This window comes from Cariama cristata, unplaced genomic scaffold, assembly GCF_000690535.1.
Source record: "Cariama cristata isolate BGI_N322 unplaced genomic scaffold, ASM69053v1 scaffold14838, whole genome shotgun sequence".
Taxonomy (NCBI): domain Eukaryota; kingdom Metazoa; phylum Chordata; class Aves; order Cariamiformes; family Cariamidae; genus Cariama; species Cariama cristata.
This window is the reverse complement of record NW_009631753.1, coordinates 25,691-43,489: the sequence shown is the minus strand read 5'-3', so window position 1 is coordinate 43,489 and position 17,799 is coordinate 25,691. Positions and strand designations below refer to the sequence as shown.

The 17,799-nt window shown below is 44.2% G+C and overlaps 1 protein-coding gene across 1 annotated transcript in view; it reads left to right on the top strand.

The window, feature by feature from the left end:
- Positions 1-8,824, top strand: part of LOC104166241 (olfactomedin-4-like) — a gene marked incomplete at its 5' end in the record, with an annotated part of 17,284 nt that extends 8,460 nt beyond the window's left edge. Inside the window, 3 exon segments of the mRNA XM_009706107.1 lie at positions 1-2; positions 5-50; positions 8,031-8,824. The exon segment at positions 1-2 is cut by the window's left edge and continues 121 nt beyond it. Coding sequence (XP_009704409.1) covers positions 1-2; positions 5-50; positions 8,031-8,824 — 842 coding nt within the window.
- Between the last annotated feature and the right edge of the window lie 8,975 nt (positions 8,825-17,799).

Here is a 17,799-nt window from a genome sequence, read left to right as displayed (position 1 = left end):
TGGTGAAGAGGCCACAAACAAAACTACAGTACCCCCTTATTTCCCACCAGGTAAGCGTTTCTGTTGTATATCAGATAACAATGTAATGCATGGGTAGAACAGTAAATGCAGACATTTCCCTTTGTTAATATTAAATACAACTGTGACGATACTACTTAGCTTTTGAAAAATTGAGCAGACATCTCCTAATGTTTCATCAATGGGTTCAAAGGGAAAATGAAGGCAGGAAACAAGCTCTTCCAGACAGAGTAGCTGTTTTCAGCTGGAAAAAGTTGTAATCTTCCTCTCACCTGCATTGCAAAAAGTGAATCTCTAGCCCTTTTCCCTTCTTCTAAACAATTTCCTTTCCTTGTGGGAAACTATGCTTTTTCCTGACCAGCCTTGATTTTTAATAGTTCCTGTGAAAGCGACCTGTGTCATGGCAGTTTTGCTCTAATGCTGCTTGGGAAATGTATGAGCAACAGTTGATGTACTAAAGCTGTTGGTATGCAAGCTCTGGAAAGTGGCTTTGTGTGAAGATTACTTTTGCTTCACAGACAAAAGATTCTTCTAAATCAGAAGGTCAAGAACCTTGGAGGGAAATTCTGGTCTCAGGGAAATAAGTGAGATCTTTATTAATGATTTTAGTGGAACAAGGATTTTATAATTGTCTTAACTAGGAAAGGTTATGTTCTGGGGCTTAGATCAGTGGTTCCCAGAGTGCAGTTCATACAAAAGTATCAACAATCACAGGGCATGTGGTAATTAGTTTACCACTGGAATAATTTTTGTCTTGACCTTGTGTTCAGTTTGAAAAATCACTTTGTGAGTAAATGATAGTCCGAAAAATTCATAGAATCATAGAATAGTTTGGTTGGAAGGGACCTTAAGGATCATCTAGTTCCAATCCCCCTGCCATGGGCAGGGACACCTTCCACTAGACCAGGTTGCTCAAAGCCCCATCCAGCCTGGCCTTGAACACTTCCAGGGATGGGACATCCACAGCTTCTCTGGGCAACCTGTGCCAGTGCCTTACCACCCTCATGGTCAAGGATATCTTTCTTATATTTAACCTAAATCTTCCCTCTTCCAGTTTGAGAGTCAGATGCGATACACAGGAGCAAACCTTTTAGGAAACACTAGTTTAGGTATACCAAGTCAAGCATCACACTTGCTAACAGACAGGAGGATTTATCAGACTGTGCTGATCCCCTGAGTGCTTTATGCACAAGGGATTCCTTTTGACAGAGTATTGTAAGAGAGAAAGTGCTCTGTTGTATACAATACCCATGGGAAGGATCCTGCTTTTTCACATGAGCTGGTTAGCAATCAGCTAGAGGAACCCATAAAAAAAGAGAAGTGGTGTCCTGCTTGGAAGGAGCACAGACTTGCACCTACCGGCGTTTACCTCTCATCACCTTGGGGTCAGCTAGTTCAAACGCCTCATTGGGAAGGTGAGACGCATCTTAGAGTCAGCAGCCTTTCCTATTGCGATCTCCTTTGGGCTTCATGGTGGTGCGGGCAGCTGCTGCACTTCTCTGACACGATGTGCAAGTAACGCCTTGACTGGGGGTCAGACAAGACAGAAAGCTGAAACAAAAACCCACATTGCACAATCTCAAGGCCCTTCTCTGCTCCTTAAGGAAGGGCTTAAAATGTTTCAATGCAAAAAAAAAAAAAAAGCAATGTTTTAAATGTATTTGAAGGGCATCTCATTGATTTATTGAGGGTGACAATGTGTGGAAAGAAACAGCCTCCTTCTCTTCAAGCCTACAGCAAACCTTTGTTTTGGTGAGAAAGTACTGAGCTCTGGAACAAGAATACTGTGTCCTTCCATCAATGATGGAGGACGGGACTGCTTTTACACCTGGGTCGCTGGCGTGAGCACCTGTGGGAGATGGCAGCTTTCAGAGTGGGAAAGGGAGGTCTGTGCTTCATAGTGCAGCTCCATGCAGGCATAGGCAAGTCATGCCTAGAGCAGGATGATAGCTCTGGGATGGGTAAATGTAACTGCATAGGTTTGTGGCCATAATAGAATTACTCAGTGTTGCTTCTTAGGGGACAATGGGGAGATGGGTAGTTTATCTGGGACCAAAATGGTATTGCTTTAGTGTTGCCTTAATCCTGACTGGTGTGCCAGCTAGCTCAGGCACCTTTGCATGTCACTGCATTGTGTGGTAACCATAGAGCAGAAAATAACCTAGAAGGCCAAAACCCCAGGTGGTATGAACAACAATAGCTCCACTGACTTCCAGAGTATTACCACCATTGATATCAGCTGAGGACATCCTCTGGTGTTACCTGTGAGTTTATCTCCTGCCTACAGCAATAGGAATGCTGGAGGGGTTGGAGGATGTGTGTGGGCCTATTGTCACGGCCACCTTCAGGGTGATGGTGGTCTTTGAGGCTGGCACAAAGGACTGGCAGAGCAACTGTGGAGGGCTGGCAAGTTTTCTGCCTGTTGGGAGATGCCAGCTATACAGATCACCCAGATGTTACATAGGCTCAGATCTCTGCTAGTCCACACAGGACTGGTGTATCCTGACTTTGTGTGCCTGGCAGGGAGCAAATATTCTCCGGGCAGAGAACTTTGTAGAGCAATCACATGTCCTGCAGACTGTATCTGAAAACAAGTAGTAGTAGGAAGATGCTTGGGGGAGCTGGTGCAAGTATGTAAGAGAGCTGCATTTTCTAGATGGTCATTTTGGAGGCTCTGCCTGGATGCTCACACCTAGGCCTCTGAAGCTCTCTAGCACTCATTTATGCATTTGAACACAATTTCCATACGTTTTCTCTGCAAACTTGAATGCCTTGAATTCCTGCCAAACCATTTGGCCTTGCCCTGCTTTTAGTTCATATTATATTTATAATGTTTGTATTAAACTGACTCTTTGTCCTGTTTTCAGACTGCATTTTCTTTCCCCCTTCATCCTCTCTCCTGCATATTTTGGGTAGGCAATATGAACTAGAGAGAGCTTGGCTAATCCCCAAGCTGTCTAAGACCATGAGTCTAAAGGCAAGTTTAATTAAATCTTCTTGCTTCTCAGTGTTGTAGTACACAGCCCCTCTGACTCTGTCCCCCAAGGCTTTTGCTGCTGTATTTCTCAGTGAGCAGGCCTTTTCTCAAACAACATAGGAGAAAGAAATCACTGGTCTCCATTTGCCTTTCTTTCCAACTGGAGAGGTGGGTGTCTGAGTGTCTGAAATGGGGCTCAGTAAATATATAGTTAATCATCCTCATCATCATCACTGGCTTTCCTATCCGCAGCAGTTTCTGGCATCTCTCTTCTCACCACTCCAGTGGGAAGAAATACTTATTCAATCATTTTTCTTTTGCACTGATCTCATCTGGCTGCATCGGGGCAAGTATAGAGAGATAAGACCCCAGGATGGTTCTTTGAGGACTCTGCAGCAGATCCTTTGTCACATCTTACTGAAATGATCTGAGAGAGGCAGCAGGGAGAAGTGAGTCAGATGAAACTCTCAACGGCAAAAAAAAGAAAGAAAGGAAAAAAAGAGCAAAGCTGTTTTTTCTGGCTTTTATACATTTAGAAATTAAGGATTTCAAGTTACTAGTGAATAGGTCTCCGCAGGAGGAAGACCTGGTGTAACCTAATGCTGAAACTCAGGCAATGCTACTGGAGTCTCACAGTGATTTCACTTTTACCTTGCATTTTACCTCCTATGTACCCAAGATGTCTGTGTCTTTTGAGTGTTTTGGGTTGTGTTTTGAAATGAATACGTCCATACACAAAGAGAGAGACATGCCTACAGGCACTTGAAAAAAGCTGGCCAGTGCCTTCTGTCCAGGACTCCTGAACTGCCCCTGGAGACACATGCATTTCTCGATTGGCGATGGAGGGAGCTTAGCTGAGGCACTTCAATTTTCAGTTGCCTGAAGGTAGGTCAGATGAACTCCGGGCCTTCACCTCATTTGCTGTTAAATGCTGACAGCACAAGTCTTCTCTGATGGAGCTGTCAGCCTCTGTCTGTGACGCATGATACTGGTGAAGACTGAGGTGTCTGTGTGGGTCTTCCTAAGTCAATGAGACAGTAAGAGCCCAGATGAGCCTTTCCCTGAGCAGGTCTGTCTCCTGTGTCTCAAGCCATAGCAGGGCTGGTAACTGCTTACACATCTGGATGCAGTGGTTCATCTGATGGGAGAGCAGGGTACACATGTGGTGCTTGGGAGCATGTGTGAGAGTGTAGCACTGACCTGCTCGTGGTCTCTGTGCCCCTCATGGGATTTCCTTTAAATGTAGGTCCCACCTTTCCTTGGGATCTTTGACTGCATAGGCGAACAGTGGTCCTTTCTCTTCTGAGATCAGATGCAGCTGCTTGGTGGGGGGAGGCTGCTGGAGTTTTTTTGGCACCTGTATTTTTGGAGTGAGAAGCTGATGTGCTCTGCGAATGCTTCAGAATGAAGAGGGTGAAGTGAGACCTAACGGGATGCATCTCATGCTCAGTTCTGCAGCCCGTTAGCCAAGCAAGTCAGGCTCCCTCCAGTCCTGGCAACTAAGTGCCAACTCCTTTTCTGATGAATCAGGATTAGTAAACAACTGAGCTGAGGTATTGGTTCTTTAGGCAGGGAGAAGGAGAAGTACGTGCATATGTACCTGTGATAGTCCTCCTCTTGCCTATTTGCCACATAAGCATGAAACAGAGGAAGGCAAAAATACCAGGACATCATTTATCAGTGGCTCCAAACAATAGAGAAAGGAGTTAAAAACTTAGAAGTTTGAATAATGCATATGGATTTATTTCAAGTACCTTCTAATATTTACAAAATTACATGACACTTTGTTTCCTTTGTGCATTTTTTCCCCCACAAGATCCAGACAGGGAGGCAAGTTTAGATTAAGTAAACAACAATGAATCCTTCTGAACCTGTGCAGAAGACAGATCACTCCCTGACTGCCACAGAGTTTTTTGGTAAAAAAAGAAAATAAATTTGGGAGAGTTTTCAAGGAAATCAAAATCAAGCACATACTCTATAGAAACCTCAGACAATTTTTGATGTCATTAAAACGGAACACGCTTCTAACTTTATTTTAATAATTCATTGTTTCATAAATAAAAACCAAACAAGTGTTCAGCAGAGAGATCTCTTTAAGGGGAGAAATAATAATTTATTATTTCTTTTGTAAAAAAAAGGTCTCTCTGCTGAACACACGTTTGTTTTTTATTTATGAAACAATATATGAATTATTAAAATAAATCTGGGATTGTGTTCTGCTTAATGACATGAAAAATTATTTGAGGTCGCATATAGATGAGCTTAGCAGTGCTTCCCTACCTGCAAGCTTCGGTGCTGCGTTTTTCTAAACAAATCAAGAGCTTTAGAGCATTTAATAACCATTTAATTCTGAGATAAGTTTATTGTGATTTAAGCACAGTAATATATTCAATATGTCACCAGCTTGAAAGAAGCCCTCATGCCTGAGGTAACAATACTTAATAGAGATATAAGGAAAAAAACAGTTTAAATTGATTTATGGAGTTGGCAGGCTGCAAGCCATTTTGCACTGTCTGCCTTAGCTTTTCCTTTGCATGAGCAGAGGTATGAGCACCTCCAAATGTTGGTGTCTGTGCCAAGGGCTGAGGCCACGTTACCAGACATGCTACATGCCATTTCCAGAGATACAGCCTGGCTAACCATACAGCAGTGCCTTTCTTTGTGTGCTATATTTGGAAATGAGGTTTCTGCTCCAGGGCCTCGTCCTTTGTAAGGCACTTAAGTGCATGCTTAAATGCTCATCTGCTCCAAGCCAGGAATGCTGATTCGCATCAATTCTTGGTGGCACGGAGGGAAGCAGCATTCAACCAGGTTCACCCCATGTTTCAGCCGCAAGGATCCCAGGACACAAAAGGGGCTGGGGAAGGAGATGGGGTTGTTCACAACTCTCTGCCATGAGCTGGACACTCAGTGATGAGGAACTGCTGCCATGGGCAATACTGACCCCAAGGAAGTTGCCAACGTGGCCTGGGGACACAGGGATCTACCTCATCATAGTGATTTATGTTTAATATAAAGCTGCTCCCCACCTTCCTCATAGACGTTGAGAGGAGGCTGCAGGTGAATCATGTCCCCCAAGTCACTAGCGCAAGACAGCACAAAACTGTGGGGAGTGAAGGTGTTATGTAGTGGAAGGTGAGAAACACTACATTTTGAGAAAGGAGAAGACATAGAGAGTTTCAGTGCCCAAATTGACTTTACAGATTGGCACAAATGCTGCCCTCTTGCTTGGACATTTCTAACACTCAGGCCGCAGGTTTCCTTGTCTCAGAGGCAGAGTGTTATCCCTGCACAAAGCAGATCAGAAAGATTTCTCTGTGCTTGCAACAGTCCATTTTTCACCAAATACCTTGTTTCCCAGTCTTTTTCCTAATACAGTACTTCAGATCGGTCTGTCTCTGCATTTCCCTCTATCTGCAGGATAGACTAGGATGCCTTTGGGAACAAGGTACCTCCCAGGCTTTTTCTGTCAGTGGCTTTAGGAGTTTTCAGTTCAGCTCCATGAGTATTGTCTGGCCTTGCTTATGGATGGCCAGCTTTGAGGGCAAAAGGTAAATTATCTCTCTGTTATTTCTCTTTCTTCTTTGTGCTAAAACATAGGTTATTTATATGCTAGACATCCCTTCATATGACTGAGTTTATCAACAGCCATTCTTTTCATACCGGCTGTAAGCAATCATGACATGGTACCTATGCAAAGTATTAAAACCTCAAAAGATAAGTTTGACTTTTATCATTGATGCCAGAGCTGGCAGTGAACCGAGTTCCTGTGCTGAGGGAGGTATTATTAACATCAAATGGTTGTGGGCATTAATTTATCCATTAATTGACACATGAGACTTGGGTCTATTCATATCATTCTCCACCTTTAATAAGGAAGGCTTTCTAGTGGCTGGGGCACCCCACTGAATTGGGAAACACTGGAGTATCACTAAGCTTGTGAGCTAGTGCCAGTCACTTGACATCTCTATCTCCATTACCTCAGGTGAACATATCCTTACAATGAAAAATCTGGGACATTTTTGTGGCAGTAATACAAAAAGCTAATGTTAACACTTGGAAAAAAGCTTGCTGGTTTTTGCCAGTGGCAGCTTTGGACTCATCATAAACCCACGAACATTTCTGAGTGGAGGATTTTTTCCACCACTGACTTACAATACTGAGAATTTATCAGGAAACAGAAATGTCACTGCCATTCACTAAGAGTAAAAGGAAAGTATTTCTTGTATTTAAATTCATTTTTCCGTGATCCTGAAAATGGCTTCATAGTTGATATGTGGAAAACAGAGCTGTTCTGCTTCAGCTTGAAGTCATATTCTCTTTAGAGTTGCCTCACATGAAAACTCAGATTAATATCTGTCTGCATTTCCTAGGCTGTGATTGTTACTGTTCGCAGATTTCTTTGAGGCCCTGAGGTGGAAGGCACCATGCAGCTGTGGTGCACTGTTGTAAAGCTGTGATTCTGACAGCAGAATGCAAATCTGAAATGTGACTCTGGAATTACTGCTGCTGCTGCTCCTTCCTTCCCCTCCACAGTGAAATACACAGAAATCAGATGCTTCTCTTTCTTTTTCCCCTGTGTCCCATACTTTCAGTTCCACTGAGGTAGAAAATAATCTAAAATGCTTCTGAAATTCTATTTTCCAAGGGCTTTCCTAGTGCACCAGGCTGGTGTGCATCAAATGGGTAGAAACAGAGATCTGTCCCTTGTCTGGAACAGTGCAGTGAGCATGTATTTTCCATGAATTAATCCTGAGTGAGGTTGGATATCCCTATCTTTTCTCCCCCCACTTCCCCAAATAGCTGTAATAATATGTACTCCATTTTTTTTTTTTTTACTAACTTTCTGAGTGAACTTGGAACACTTGGTGCCATCCAGTTGCTGACCTTGGTCCAAAATGAGCCTTTTACACATGAAGCTATATGCATTTATGTCTGTGGTTTGCCACAAAACTAATCGCTAGTTACAGCATGCGAAACCTCTCTCCTAACGTTGACATTTGGAAAACCTGGGTTTTTTTCTCTTTAATTGCAGGTAGCTGCATTCACCGTGGACTGCTGAATGTTAGTCAGCCCTATATTGTAAAGCTGAACTGGAGAGGATTTTCCTACAAATATGGTTCCTGGGGTAGAGATTACTCTCCCTCTAATCCAGAGAAGGAAGTCTATTGGGTTGCACCATTGAACACAGATGGGAGATACTTGGAATACTACAGAATTTATAATTCCTTTGATGATTTGCTGCTGTTCAAACCCATGTATGAAAGCAGGATAAGATATGGGGAAGGAAGTGGTGCTGCCCTTTATAATAATTATTTGTACTATCATGCTTATAATTCAAGATATATGGTGAAGCATGATTTAAAAACAAACACCATGGTTTTGAGGAAGGAGCTTCCAGATGCTGTTAGCGGTAGCCGTTTCTCTTATGCAGGTGTATCATGGCAAGGCATAGATTTTGCCGTGGATGAAAGTGGGTTATGGGTAATATATTCAACAGAAAATAGCATGGGCAACATTGTGATTAGCAAACTCAATGAGACCACACTTGATGTGCTAAATACTTGGCAGACGAGACAGTACAAGCCATCTGTTTCCAATGCTTTCATGTTATGTGGTGTTCTGTATGCCACAAGGACAGTAAACACTAGGAAAGAGGAAATCTTCTACATGTATGACACGAGTACTGGCCAAGAACGTCGTATTAGTGTCATTATGGATAAAAAGTTAGATACAATCCAGAGTATTGATTATAATCCCACAGATCAGAGACTGTATGTTTACAATGATGGGTACCTTCTAAGATATGACATGACCTTTCAGTCTTAGTATCTCAGTGACATAAGCATGCGATAAAACTGGCAGCAACCTAAGCGAGAGATCTGATATGCACTTAGACAATGCTATTGGCAGTTTAGAGTTCATCTGGTCTGACGTACTCTGTCTGTGGGTTTTATACATATTACTTATACTCTTTAAAGGAATTGCCGGCTCTGGTCAGTCATAATGCTGGCAGCAGTGTTTGGCAGTGGGTTCTTTAGGTTTTGATTGGTGTTTATTGGTGCTTGGTGCTTTACAATTGTCCTGCCTCTAAAGGTAGATTTACTGCATAGATTTAGTGCATTTTGTTCACAGAAATTGATGGTCACAGCCTATCTACTGACTGAGAAGCTAATTACCCACTGATGTGCATTTGTCAGTGTTACAGAGGCAAGACACCCAGAAACTGAGAACGAATTTCCACTGATCTTCATCAGAGTGAACTGAGGCTTCAGAGAGATTAATCGAAGGATTAAAATAGTATAGGCAGTAGACTTGGTCAGAAGACAACAACTCATTTTTTAGGTGGAAGCAGCAGTATCTGGCTCAAGGCTTCAGGAGAGAGGGTAGAAATGCACTTTGCTGTTTGAAGTCCTACCACAGGGAGGGAAGAGAAGGCATCAGGGCAGGGACAGAGCTCACTGCCCTCACCATCACTGATGCAGCGGGACAGCCATCCCTGGGGCCCCATCGGTAGCTGTGTCCTAACAGCTCAGCCCTCTCCCAAGGTGCCACAGCACCAGGCTGGCCTCTTGGAGTGGCTTTAGGGGCAAAACTGGTGGCAGGGCTTTCACCAACTTTCCTTCTGTTCCATTCTGCTGCCCTTAGCAACTCTGTGTGCCTAAACCTGGCCTTATGAATGGTCTTACTGCAATCTAGCCATGTTTTGAATCACCATGGCTCCATTTTCCTGGCAGTGCAAGAAACACTGTTTTCCTTTCCTTTATACTCTTGTAAGCTGATGCAAATCCTCCCATTGACATTATTGGCCACGAGTGGCTCTTAGGTGTGTATAACGCATTGCTATAGAATAACAGCTGTGTTATTTAATGTGCCTGTATTCAACATTTTTGCCATTCTGTAATTAGATTCCTGAGGACCTTGTTAGTGTAGGGTCCGATTTATTCCCTGGGTAATTCTGTCTTACAGCAAGGTAAGAGGTCTTGTGGAAAACAGAACTCTGGTCAAACTAGTTGGATATATGATGTGTTTTGGGTTTTTTTTTAAATGGGTGTTGTGTAATAGTTTATGAGTGTGTGCACTGTAACAATGTCTTACCTTCATGTCAGAAAGCAGGCTGCAATACTGAAGTTCAGAGCTTTACAATGACAAAGTAAGCAGTTCATGTGGTTAATTTTCTTCTGTTACCCATGTAATCATGCCTGTGTCCTCTGACAATCAAAGTCAATACGTTTGCAAATGATTGCTTTTGTTTTAATAAAAAAATATTTCAAAGAATCTCAGGTGTTCTAAAGAGTCATGTAAAGCTCCTTGTGACAAATAGGTAACTTTTGGGATGTAACGGGAAACCGGGGCACCAAATATTTGAAACAAGATCATTGCACTTACTTGGGCTCTGTGTGCTTAAATAGCTCCGGGAGCAATGCAAAGGTGTGAATCTGTATGTCAACAAGTACATGAGAGGAGCTTTACTTCCCCGCATAGAAATATGACAGCTGGTTAGGGTAACATTTCTCCACCAAGCTGAGATGTTACTCGAGACATTGGAGGCTGATGAACTGATGACATGTTTTGAAGCCAGGTGCTGCCACTTATCAGGTATCAGCATCTGTTTCTTGGAAACCTGTGAAATGAATTTGAAAGCCATGGAGCCATTGGTGCAGCAATCTGGTCCATCAGCACAGGCCGGGCTACTGTGTGAATAATCCATAACAGCCCAAGTAAGGATTTGGCTGAGAAAGGAAGAAGAAAATACTGCAAAAAATATTTTTTCCTCCATATCTGTGTATGTGTCACGGAAGGTGAGCAGCTCTCTACTTATTGTCAAGAAATGCCGTCAACATGGGCCTTGAGGCTCCTCAGCTCACTGCCATTTAGGGGCTGAGTTGATGTTAGCATGTAAGTGACCAGTTCTGGTGAATTGACTGTGATTCTCAAGTACTTCCTGGGGACAGGTCCTTGTGGTCTAGCTTTCTCCCCTTCGGAAACAGCAGGCGGCCTGGACTGGAGGCTTCCATGGTGGCTGTGGAGGTGGGGATGTAGTGGCTGCCCACTAAGCTCAGCTGTGGTGTGACCCAGACCCTGTCTGACCTCGCACTGGGCTCCAGCTGGACCTCACTGAGGTGGCCCAGAGGTGAGAAGATAGTGGCAGTGGCCATCTCTTCAGGGTACCACACAATGTTGCTGTAGAGAAGATAAAACACAATCCGGTTAGACCTCCACAGCTCAGTACCAGAAGGAAAGCAGAAATATCCCTGCCCTTATAAAACCTTAAAATATCTTGTGTGGAGGGGCTGGGTCAGGATGTTTTGGTCCAGGCAAGGCTGAGCTTGTCCTTTGATTTCTGTCCTGTGCTAATATTTCTCAGGCAGCTTGTGCCAGGGTGCAGCAGGGGCTCCCCTGGGGTTCAGGGCAGGGCCTGGCAGCCAGGACACATCCTACCACCCCAACCAGGAGCAGGGCAGCTGGGGGACACCAGGGTAACCCTGGCTTTGGGCACTGCTCACGGCCCTGGGGACAGGGACAGGCTGAGGATGGGCTGGGACATGGGCCCATGGATGGGCCTGGGTCTGAAGTACCTATGGCTGGGCAGGGCAGGGCTGTGGGGAGCTGGAGACCGGCCCTGCTGCGGTGCTGCTGGGGCAGGGGATGGTGGCCTTGGGGGGGCTGACATGGAGTCCTGGCCTGGGTGGGGAGGAGCGCCAGAGGTGTGGGCACAGCGGGCAGTGAGGCTCATCAGTGCCCCTGGTGCCCTGGCAGCTGGCAGTGCTTCTGTTAAAGTTATAAGAGGCTTTGTAGAGTTGTGGAAAGACTGTTGGCCTTTTAAAAACAGAAAAATAAAGGCACGAAATGACTATATTTCAGCTCTTGGCCTATTGATTTGGCATCTCCCCATGGAGGTTTTGGGGTATATAAACAATATTATACATAAATAGTACCTGCCACAGAGCCTGGAGGAGAGGACATCTGTCTGCACTGTGACACAGGGAACTGCAGTACAGGGACTTCGATGCAATTTCGTTGATGAGTGCTTTTCACACCGTCTAACTCCTAACCTAAGGCGGGAGACTCAGTCCTAATCCGCGCAATGATTACACGTGGGGAGAGAGGGATCTTCGGCAAAGGAGCACTTCAAGAAGAGGGAGCCATACATCTTTTTACTTCTTCCCTTAGACTTGTCCTTTCAGGCCTTGGGTGAAGGTGGCTCAGTGGAGCTGATTGTTAAAATTAAAGCGTGTTCTTGAGTTGGCCATGGCACACAACCTTGGGTAAGTTTCACTCGCTGTCCCTGTTGCCCCCTCTCCTATAGCTGGTGCTACCTCTGCTTTGTTTGGAGGATGTTTCCTCCTCTCCTTCCTCCTTGGACATGGAGAAGACCTCACCCCCATGCTTCCCAGCATGGGCTGTTACTGGTCTGGTGGCTCCACACCATTTCTTGATGTGTTTTTTTCCTGCAGTGACATAAGATTCACTCTGACCCTTTTCATCCAGACTTTTGTGACACTCGCTGACCTTGTTCCTCTCAGTCTATTCAAAGTGCAATGTCAAATTAATCCTCTTTTGCCTTTTGCAGTCGTTTTTGTTCCCACCCTCTCTTTAACAACTTAGATACAAGCTCTTCATTCTTTGGTGCAGGACTTTCACATCCCTCCCTCTCAGCAACTGTTACCTGAGCCTCCTTGCTTTGCTGCCTAAGTGATGCCAGCCTCCTTCATTCTCCTGTTCCCTTGTCACAAACCCTTCCCTGTATCCCACACTGACACTTTTCTCTGGGATGCCCTCTCCAGACAGATCTATCAGCTTCCTTGGGCTCTTCCAAATTTCTCATTAATATCTCTGTGAAGATCCTGATAAATTGCCAACTGACTACAGCTAACTTGTTGCCTTCAGTAGGAGACTGGTATTTATTTGCATCGTGTATTCAATTAGCAGGCACATGAGAGCATAAAGCTGGCACATAGAAACTCTCTTATTATTCATTCCCATATGTCAGCCCCTCACTCTCTGTTACATTCACTTGTTCTATCTTGTCTTAAACAGAGATTGTATGTTCCTCAAGGGAAACACCTGTCTTTTAGTTTGGGATAGTACAGCGCCTAGCACAATGGGCTGCTACCTTCCTCCTCTCTCCTAGGTACTTCTGAGGAACAAACAATAAAAAGCAGCAAGAGCTGACCGGAGATTGTTGCATGCATCTGTGGTTTTGTCTGAATTTTCATGCATGCTGCTATGTGTGCTGCATATAGATTGGCTTTGAAAAGTAGGCAAACAATATGCTTCCAGACAACTGTGTAAACATTCTGTTGGAAACTGTTTCAGTAGCTATGCTACACATAATGTAGTTACAATGCATCCCTAAATTTGTACCATGTGGGGTAGGATCACTTTTCCTCCTGTAAATATTTGATTTCTTTCCTTTCTTTCTTTGCTTTTTTGTGATGGCACAACAGTTGCTCCCTGAAAGCCGCAGAGCCTGCAGCCATGATCTTTTTCATACTGCCAAACAACCTGTGATTTTGCAGGATCAGGCGTTCTCCTTCCAATGGGATAAAATGCTTTCTTTGAAGCTGAGTTGGGTTTGGAGAGATGAGAATTAAGGAATTGCAACATTATGGTTTGCAAAACGAGCATGTGTGAGGGCAAATGTGTGTGTCTAGCAGGAATCCTGTCTTCCCCTCTGTTTGCTGGGTGGTTGCCAGTTTGCAAGCTGTTAGCCATGTACAGGGAAGCAAATGAAGTGAGGGAAGCTGCATGGCCAACCGTTCTTTCAAGTCTCCAGGGAATGTGCCCCCTGCCACTGGCCTACATTCTCCAAGCCAGTTGAGCTGTATTTGGCCTTAGGCCACGGGTGAAGACAAATCTGACTTTAAACCATTGCCCTTCCTTGGCAATGAACCTGGAAAGTGGTGGCCTGGTCCCCAACTCAGCATCTCCCAAATTTCTTTATCTTCTGCCTGCTACGTGTGATTCCTAGGGAGCAGCAGGACACAGCCATATCCCACATACACCTCTCTGCCTTTGGTACATGTGTTATGCCAGAGAAGGAAAGAGATGGACAATACTTCTATACAGCTAGTGGATGCACCGATGGCAGAAAATGTCACTGAAGGAAGACGTCTGAGTGTGCTGCTTTTGGCTGGAGCTGTGCAAAGAGGGGCAGAATCCTAGACAGAGATCCCAGGAGGTCTCCTTGTCCACCGCTCTGCTTGAAGGCAGGATCACGTATGTCTGAGCTGCCCTTGACAGCTGTTTGTGTAATCTGTTTTTTAAAACCTCTAATGATGGAGATTTCACAGTCTCCCTAGGTGGCCTCTTTGGGCACCTAACTACCCTCACAACTAGGAAATTTTTCATAAACCTTCTCTGCTGCAAATTAAGCGGATTTAAGAAGCTAAGCACAACTATGTTGCTGAGACCAAAGGCTCAGCTGCCCCAGCATCCTCTACATAAAGGTGGCCAATAGCAGAGGCCTCAGAGCAGTGTGTAGGAGCAGGACAAGGATGCAGTGTTAAGCCTACCACCGGACTTCCTTAGCCTGAAGTCTGGGAACGTTTTCTTGGTCTGTCTGCAGCAGATTCAAAGTGCAGTTAACTCTCTCTGTGTAAGAACCATTTACTTAGTGGAAAATGTTTTTCATATATTGACAATGTCTTTTCTTTTCTAGATAAAGAAAGTCCAGATTACTACCCCTTCCTCCTAGGTCATGTTTTCTAAACCTTATAAAATTTGTGTTGATCCCTCCTTTCAGTTGACCTACAACTCTTTTCATCGCCATTGAGGAGAATGGACTGGTTACTGTAAATCTCATGTATAACACTTTGAACCGGCACCGTCTTTTCTATTGCTGATGGGTTTGGGCCTCATCTGGTTTGAAAGGAAAGCACAAGGAGCCAGGAAGAGGAGAAACAAGAAAAGGGCTAACACTGTAGCCCAAGCAACTTCCCTGAACATGGAGAGTCCCACAGCCTGCCTCCTGCATCTAATGTTCGTGAATGGTGTGCATGAGATATATGGAAGCCAGCCCTGGGACTTCTTCATCAGAAAGGCACAGAAGAACTGGGCTGTCATCCCTCAGGCTCCAGGGATTTTGCCTGCATGATAATACAGTTTTCAGAGGAGGGATGGAGAATTTGCACCCAAACCCCATACCCCAGCCCCTGTATTATTCCCTGCTAGTGCTGTAATGGGAGTTGAGGACTGTATGGATTTGTATGGGGTTTGGCTCTGACTCTTAGTGTTGCAATGGCAACTAAGTAGGATATTTCAGTCTTTGGCACTTCCTTCTGGCTGACTCACTGTGTCAGTTGTTCTGCATCCTCCCTTTAGAAGCTCAGGCCTCTCACCATATTGCATGGGGAACCAAGGATATGTCTGTGCCCTGCAGTGCAACTCCTCACAGTGACGCTTGAGTCACTAAGCCGAGATGATGCAAAGCTGCCAGTGCCTCTTGGATCAAGGACAGAAATCTCTGCTGTCTTTCATTTGGCAGTATAGACAGCTTCTTTAAGCTGAAAAAACAGGATAGATGTTTTAACACGATGCTAACATGAGCACTTGGCTAGTAGGCTATGTTAATGTGACTAACTTTCTTCCAGAGCACAAGTATTGTGCCACAGAAATGACCCAGCTTGTTTAGAAATACCTGACAAACTCCTCTGTGCAGTGTGTGGTGGTTACATTGACAGGCAACTTCCTCAGTGCCGGGCATTCTGCAACTGGGCTTGGGAATGCCTTTTGTGCCTTTGCCTAGTGAGCCATAGCTTTGTTAACCTACTGGGTTCTTGGGTAACGTTATGTGCATCTGTGTGACTCAATTAATTAATCAGGGTGGGCCAAAGAAGACTCTGGAAAGACTGAGGTGATGGAGGATTGCTGCCATTGCCTCTGCGATGGAAGTTTAGTGTTTGAAAGATTGGCATAAAAGAACTCAGGTTCTTGATGTTTATGTGGGAAGCACACACATAAGCTGCACAAATCATTACCATCTGTATTATGAACAGACCCCAGAGCATTAATCTGTTCTATTAGTTGCCTGTGCTGGAAATACTGTTTATGTTAGCATAGCTGAGGTACAAATCCTTCTTATGCATAATGCAGGACATTTTATACATTTGACAGAAAAGCAATTTGAAACATTTTGAATGGAAACATTCTCTGCTGAATCGTTTTATTGTGATGAAAAATACCCCCAAGAAACAGTGACGTTAAAGATGCTGGGTCTTTGGAACTCAGGAAAGTTTGGAGTGATCAAATGCACCTTGATTTAACATTTTCTGCATCTCCCTTTTTGGTGTGTTTTAAAGAGGGAGGAGATTCATCTGGCTTTTTAAATGGGAATAATAATGGTTAGCTCTTCGTATACTGTCTTTTATCTGTGGGCCACAGAGTCTTTCACTAACTTAGCATGGAAACCTCAATGTGAAGAAGGGGAAGATATAATAATACTCCTCATATTCATGCTAAATTCTATGCCTTTATAAATGGGGAAGGAGAAAAGTCAGCTGGAAGTTGTGAAAGATCTCTTTATCTGCAAAGCATTCCTTTTATAGCTTCCCTCCCCTTGAGGAATCCACAGCTTTGCAGAATGGGGGACAGTCAGGTTTCTGTAGGTCAAACAAAGTGCATACATCTGGGCTTTTGTCTCTGTGCTGACTACTGGGCTCTTTTCCCTTCGAGCAACCTGACTCCCTTAAAAACTTCGGGGTGCAGTCTGTGCAGCTTCACACTACGCCCTGCCACGCAGGACAGGAACGAGGATGGGGATTGGTACTGCTTCTGGCATCGCCAGCTCCTGCAGGGATTTCTTAGTGCAAATCTTTGGGAACCAGATTATGTTATGGAAGTGATTCTTTGATGTTTTCTTATTGAGAGCCTGGAGGCTTTAACTGTGTGTCTGTTCTCTGTGGGAGATGGGAAATATTTTGTCTTTTCCCTGGCTTTGACTGATTTTTGCTTTCCCCTTTGTATTGGCAGTAAGAGAAGCGGCTCAGAGAGATTCAGAGGTGCTTCTGCAGGCACAGTATCATGCTCAAGGAGGACTGCAAATATTTTTCTTATTCTGATCTTCTGGAGTGATGTCCAGCATCTGGGGTGATGGTCACAGCATAAGAATCTCAAGACACAAGAATGATCTGTTTATTTTTAGTTTTATCTGGTGTTAACTCTTCATGGTTCCATAAGGAAAAGTAAGAGCAAGGAACTTCTTACTGTTGCAAAGCAGCTTTCCTAAAAGCATTTTAATATAGTTAGATTCATAAATCAATGGCTTTTTAAGTGCACATATTCACCTCCTGGGAATGGAATTGTGCATTCATAAGTAGATCACAAAAATCCACTTTTGGAACCCTCAGGAAAATAACTGACACTGTCTATATTGCAAGGGAAACAGGGCTGAGTCCAAGTGGCACAGACTGACACCAGTCCTTACTGGTGAAAGCTCCCAGTTCTTTCATAGCTAAGTTAGAGAGCTGGTTAGAGAGGTTCAGAGCAGAGCCAGGGAGTGAGGAACCACCATGTGGATGATCAGTAGTCCAGTATGGTTCCCCATCCTCCATTATTTAGTAGTATAGATCTTAGTGCACAGCTTCAGCTTCCAGCATGGGGATTTCTGTGACTCACAGGCAGGCCATGGACACACTTTTTTGCAGCTTGAGAAACTGAGTTCCATATGAAATATATCTGGAAAACATGAACCAGAAGTTTTTTCCACTGCCAGCCTATGGTGGCCTTTTGGATAAGATGTCCTAAGTGCGTCCAAGGTAGTCTGAAGATGATACTAACAGGATAAAACTGAAAGCTGTAAA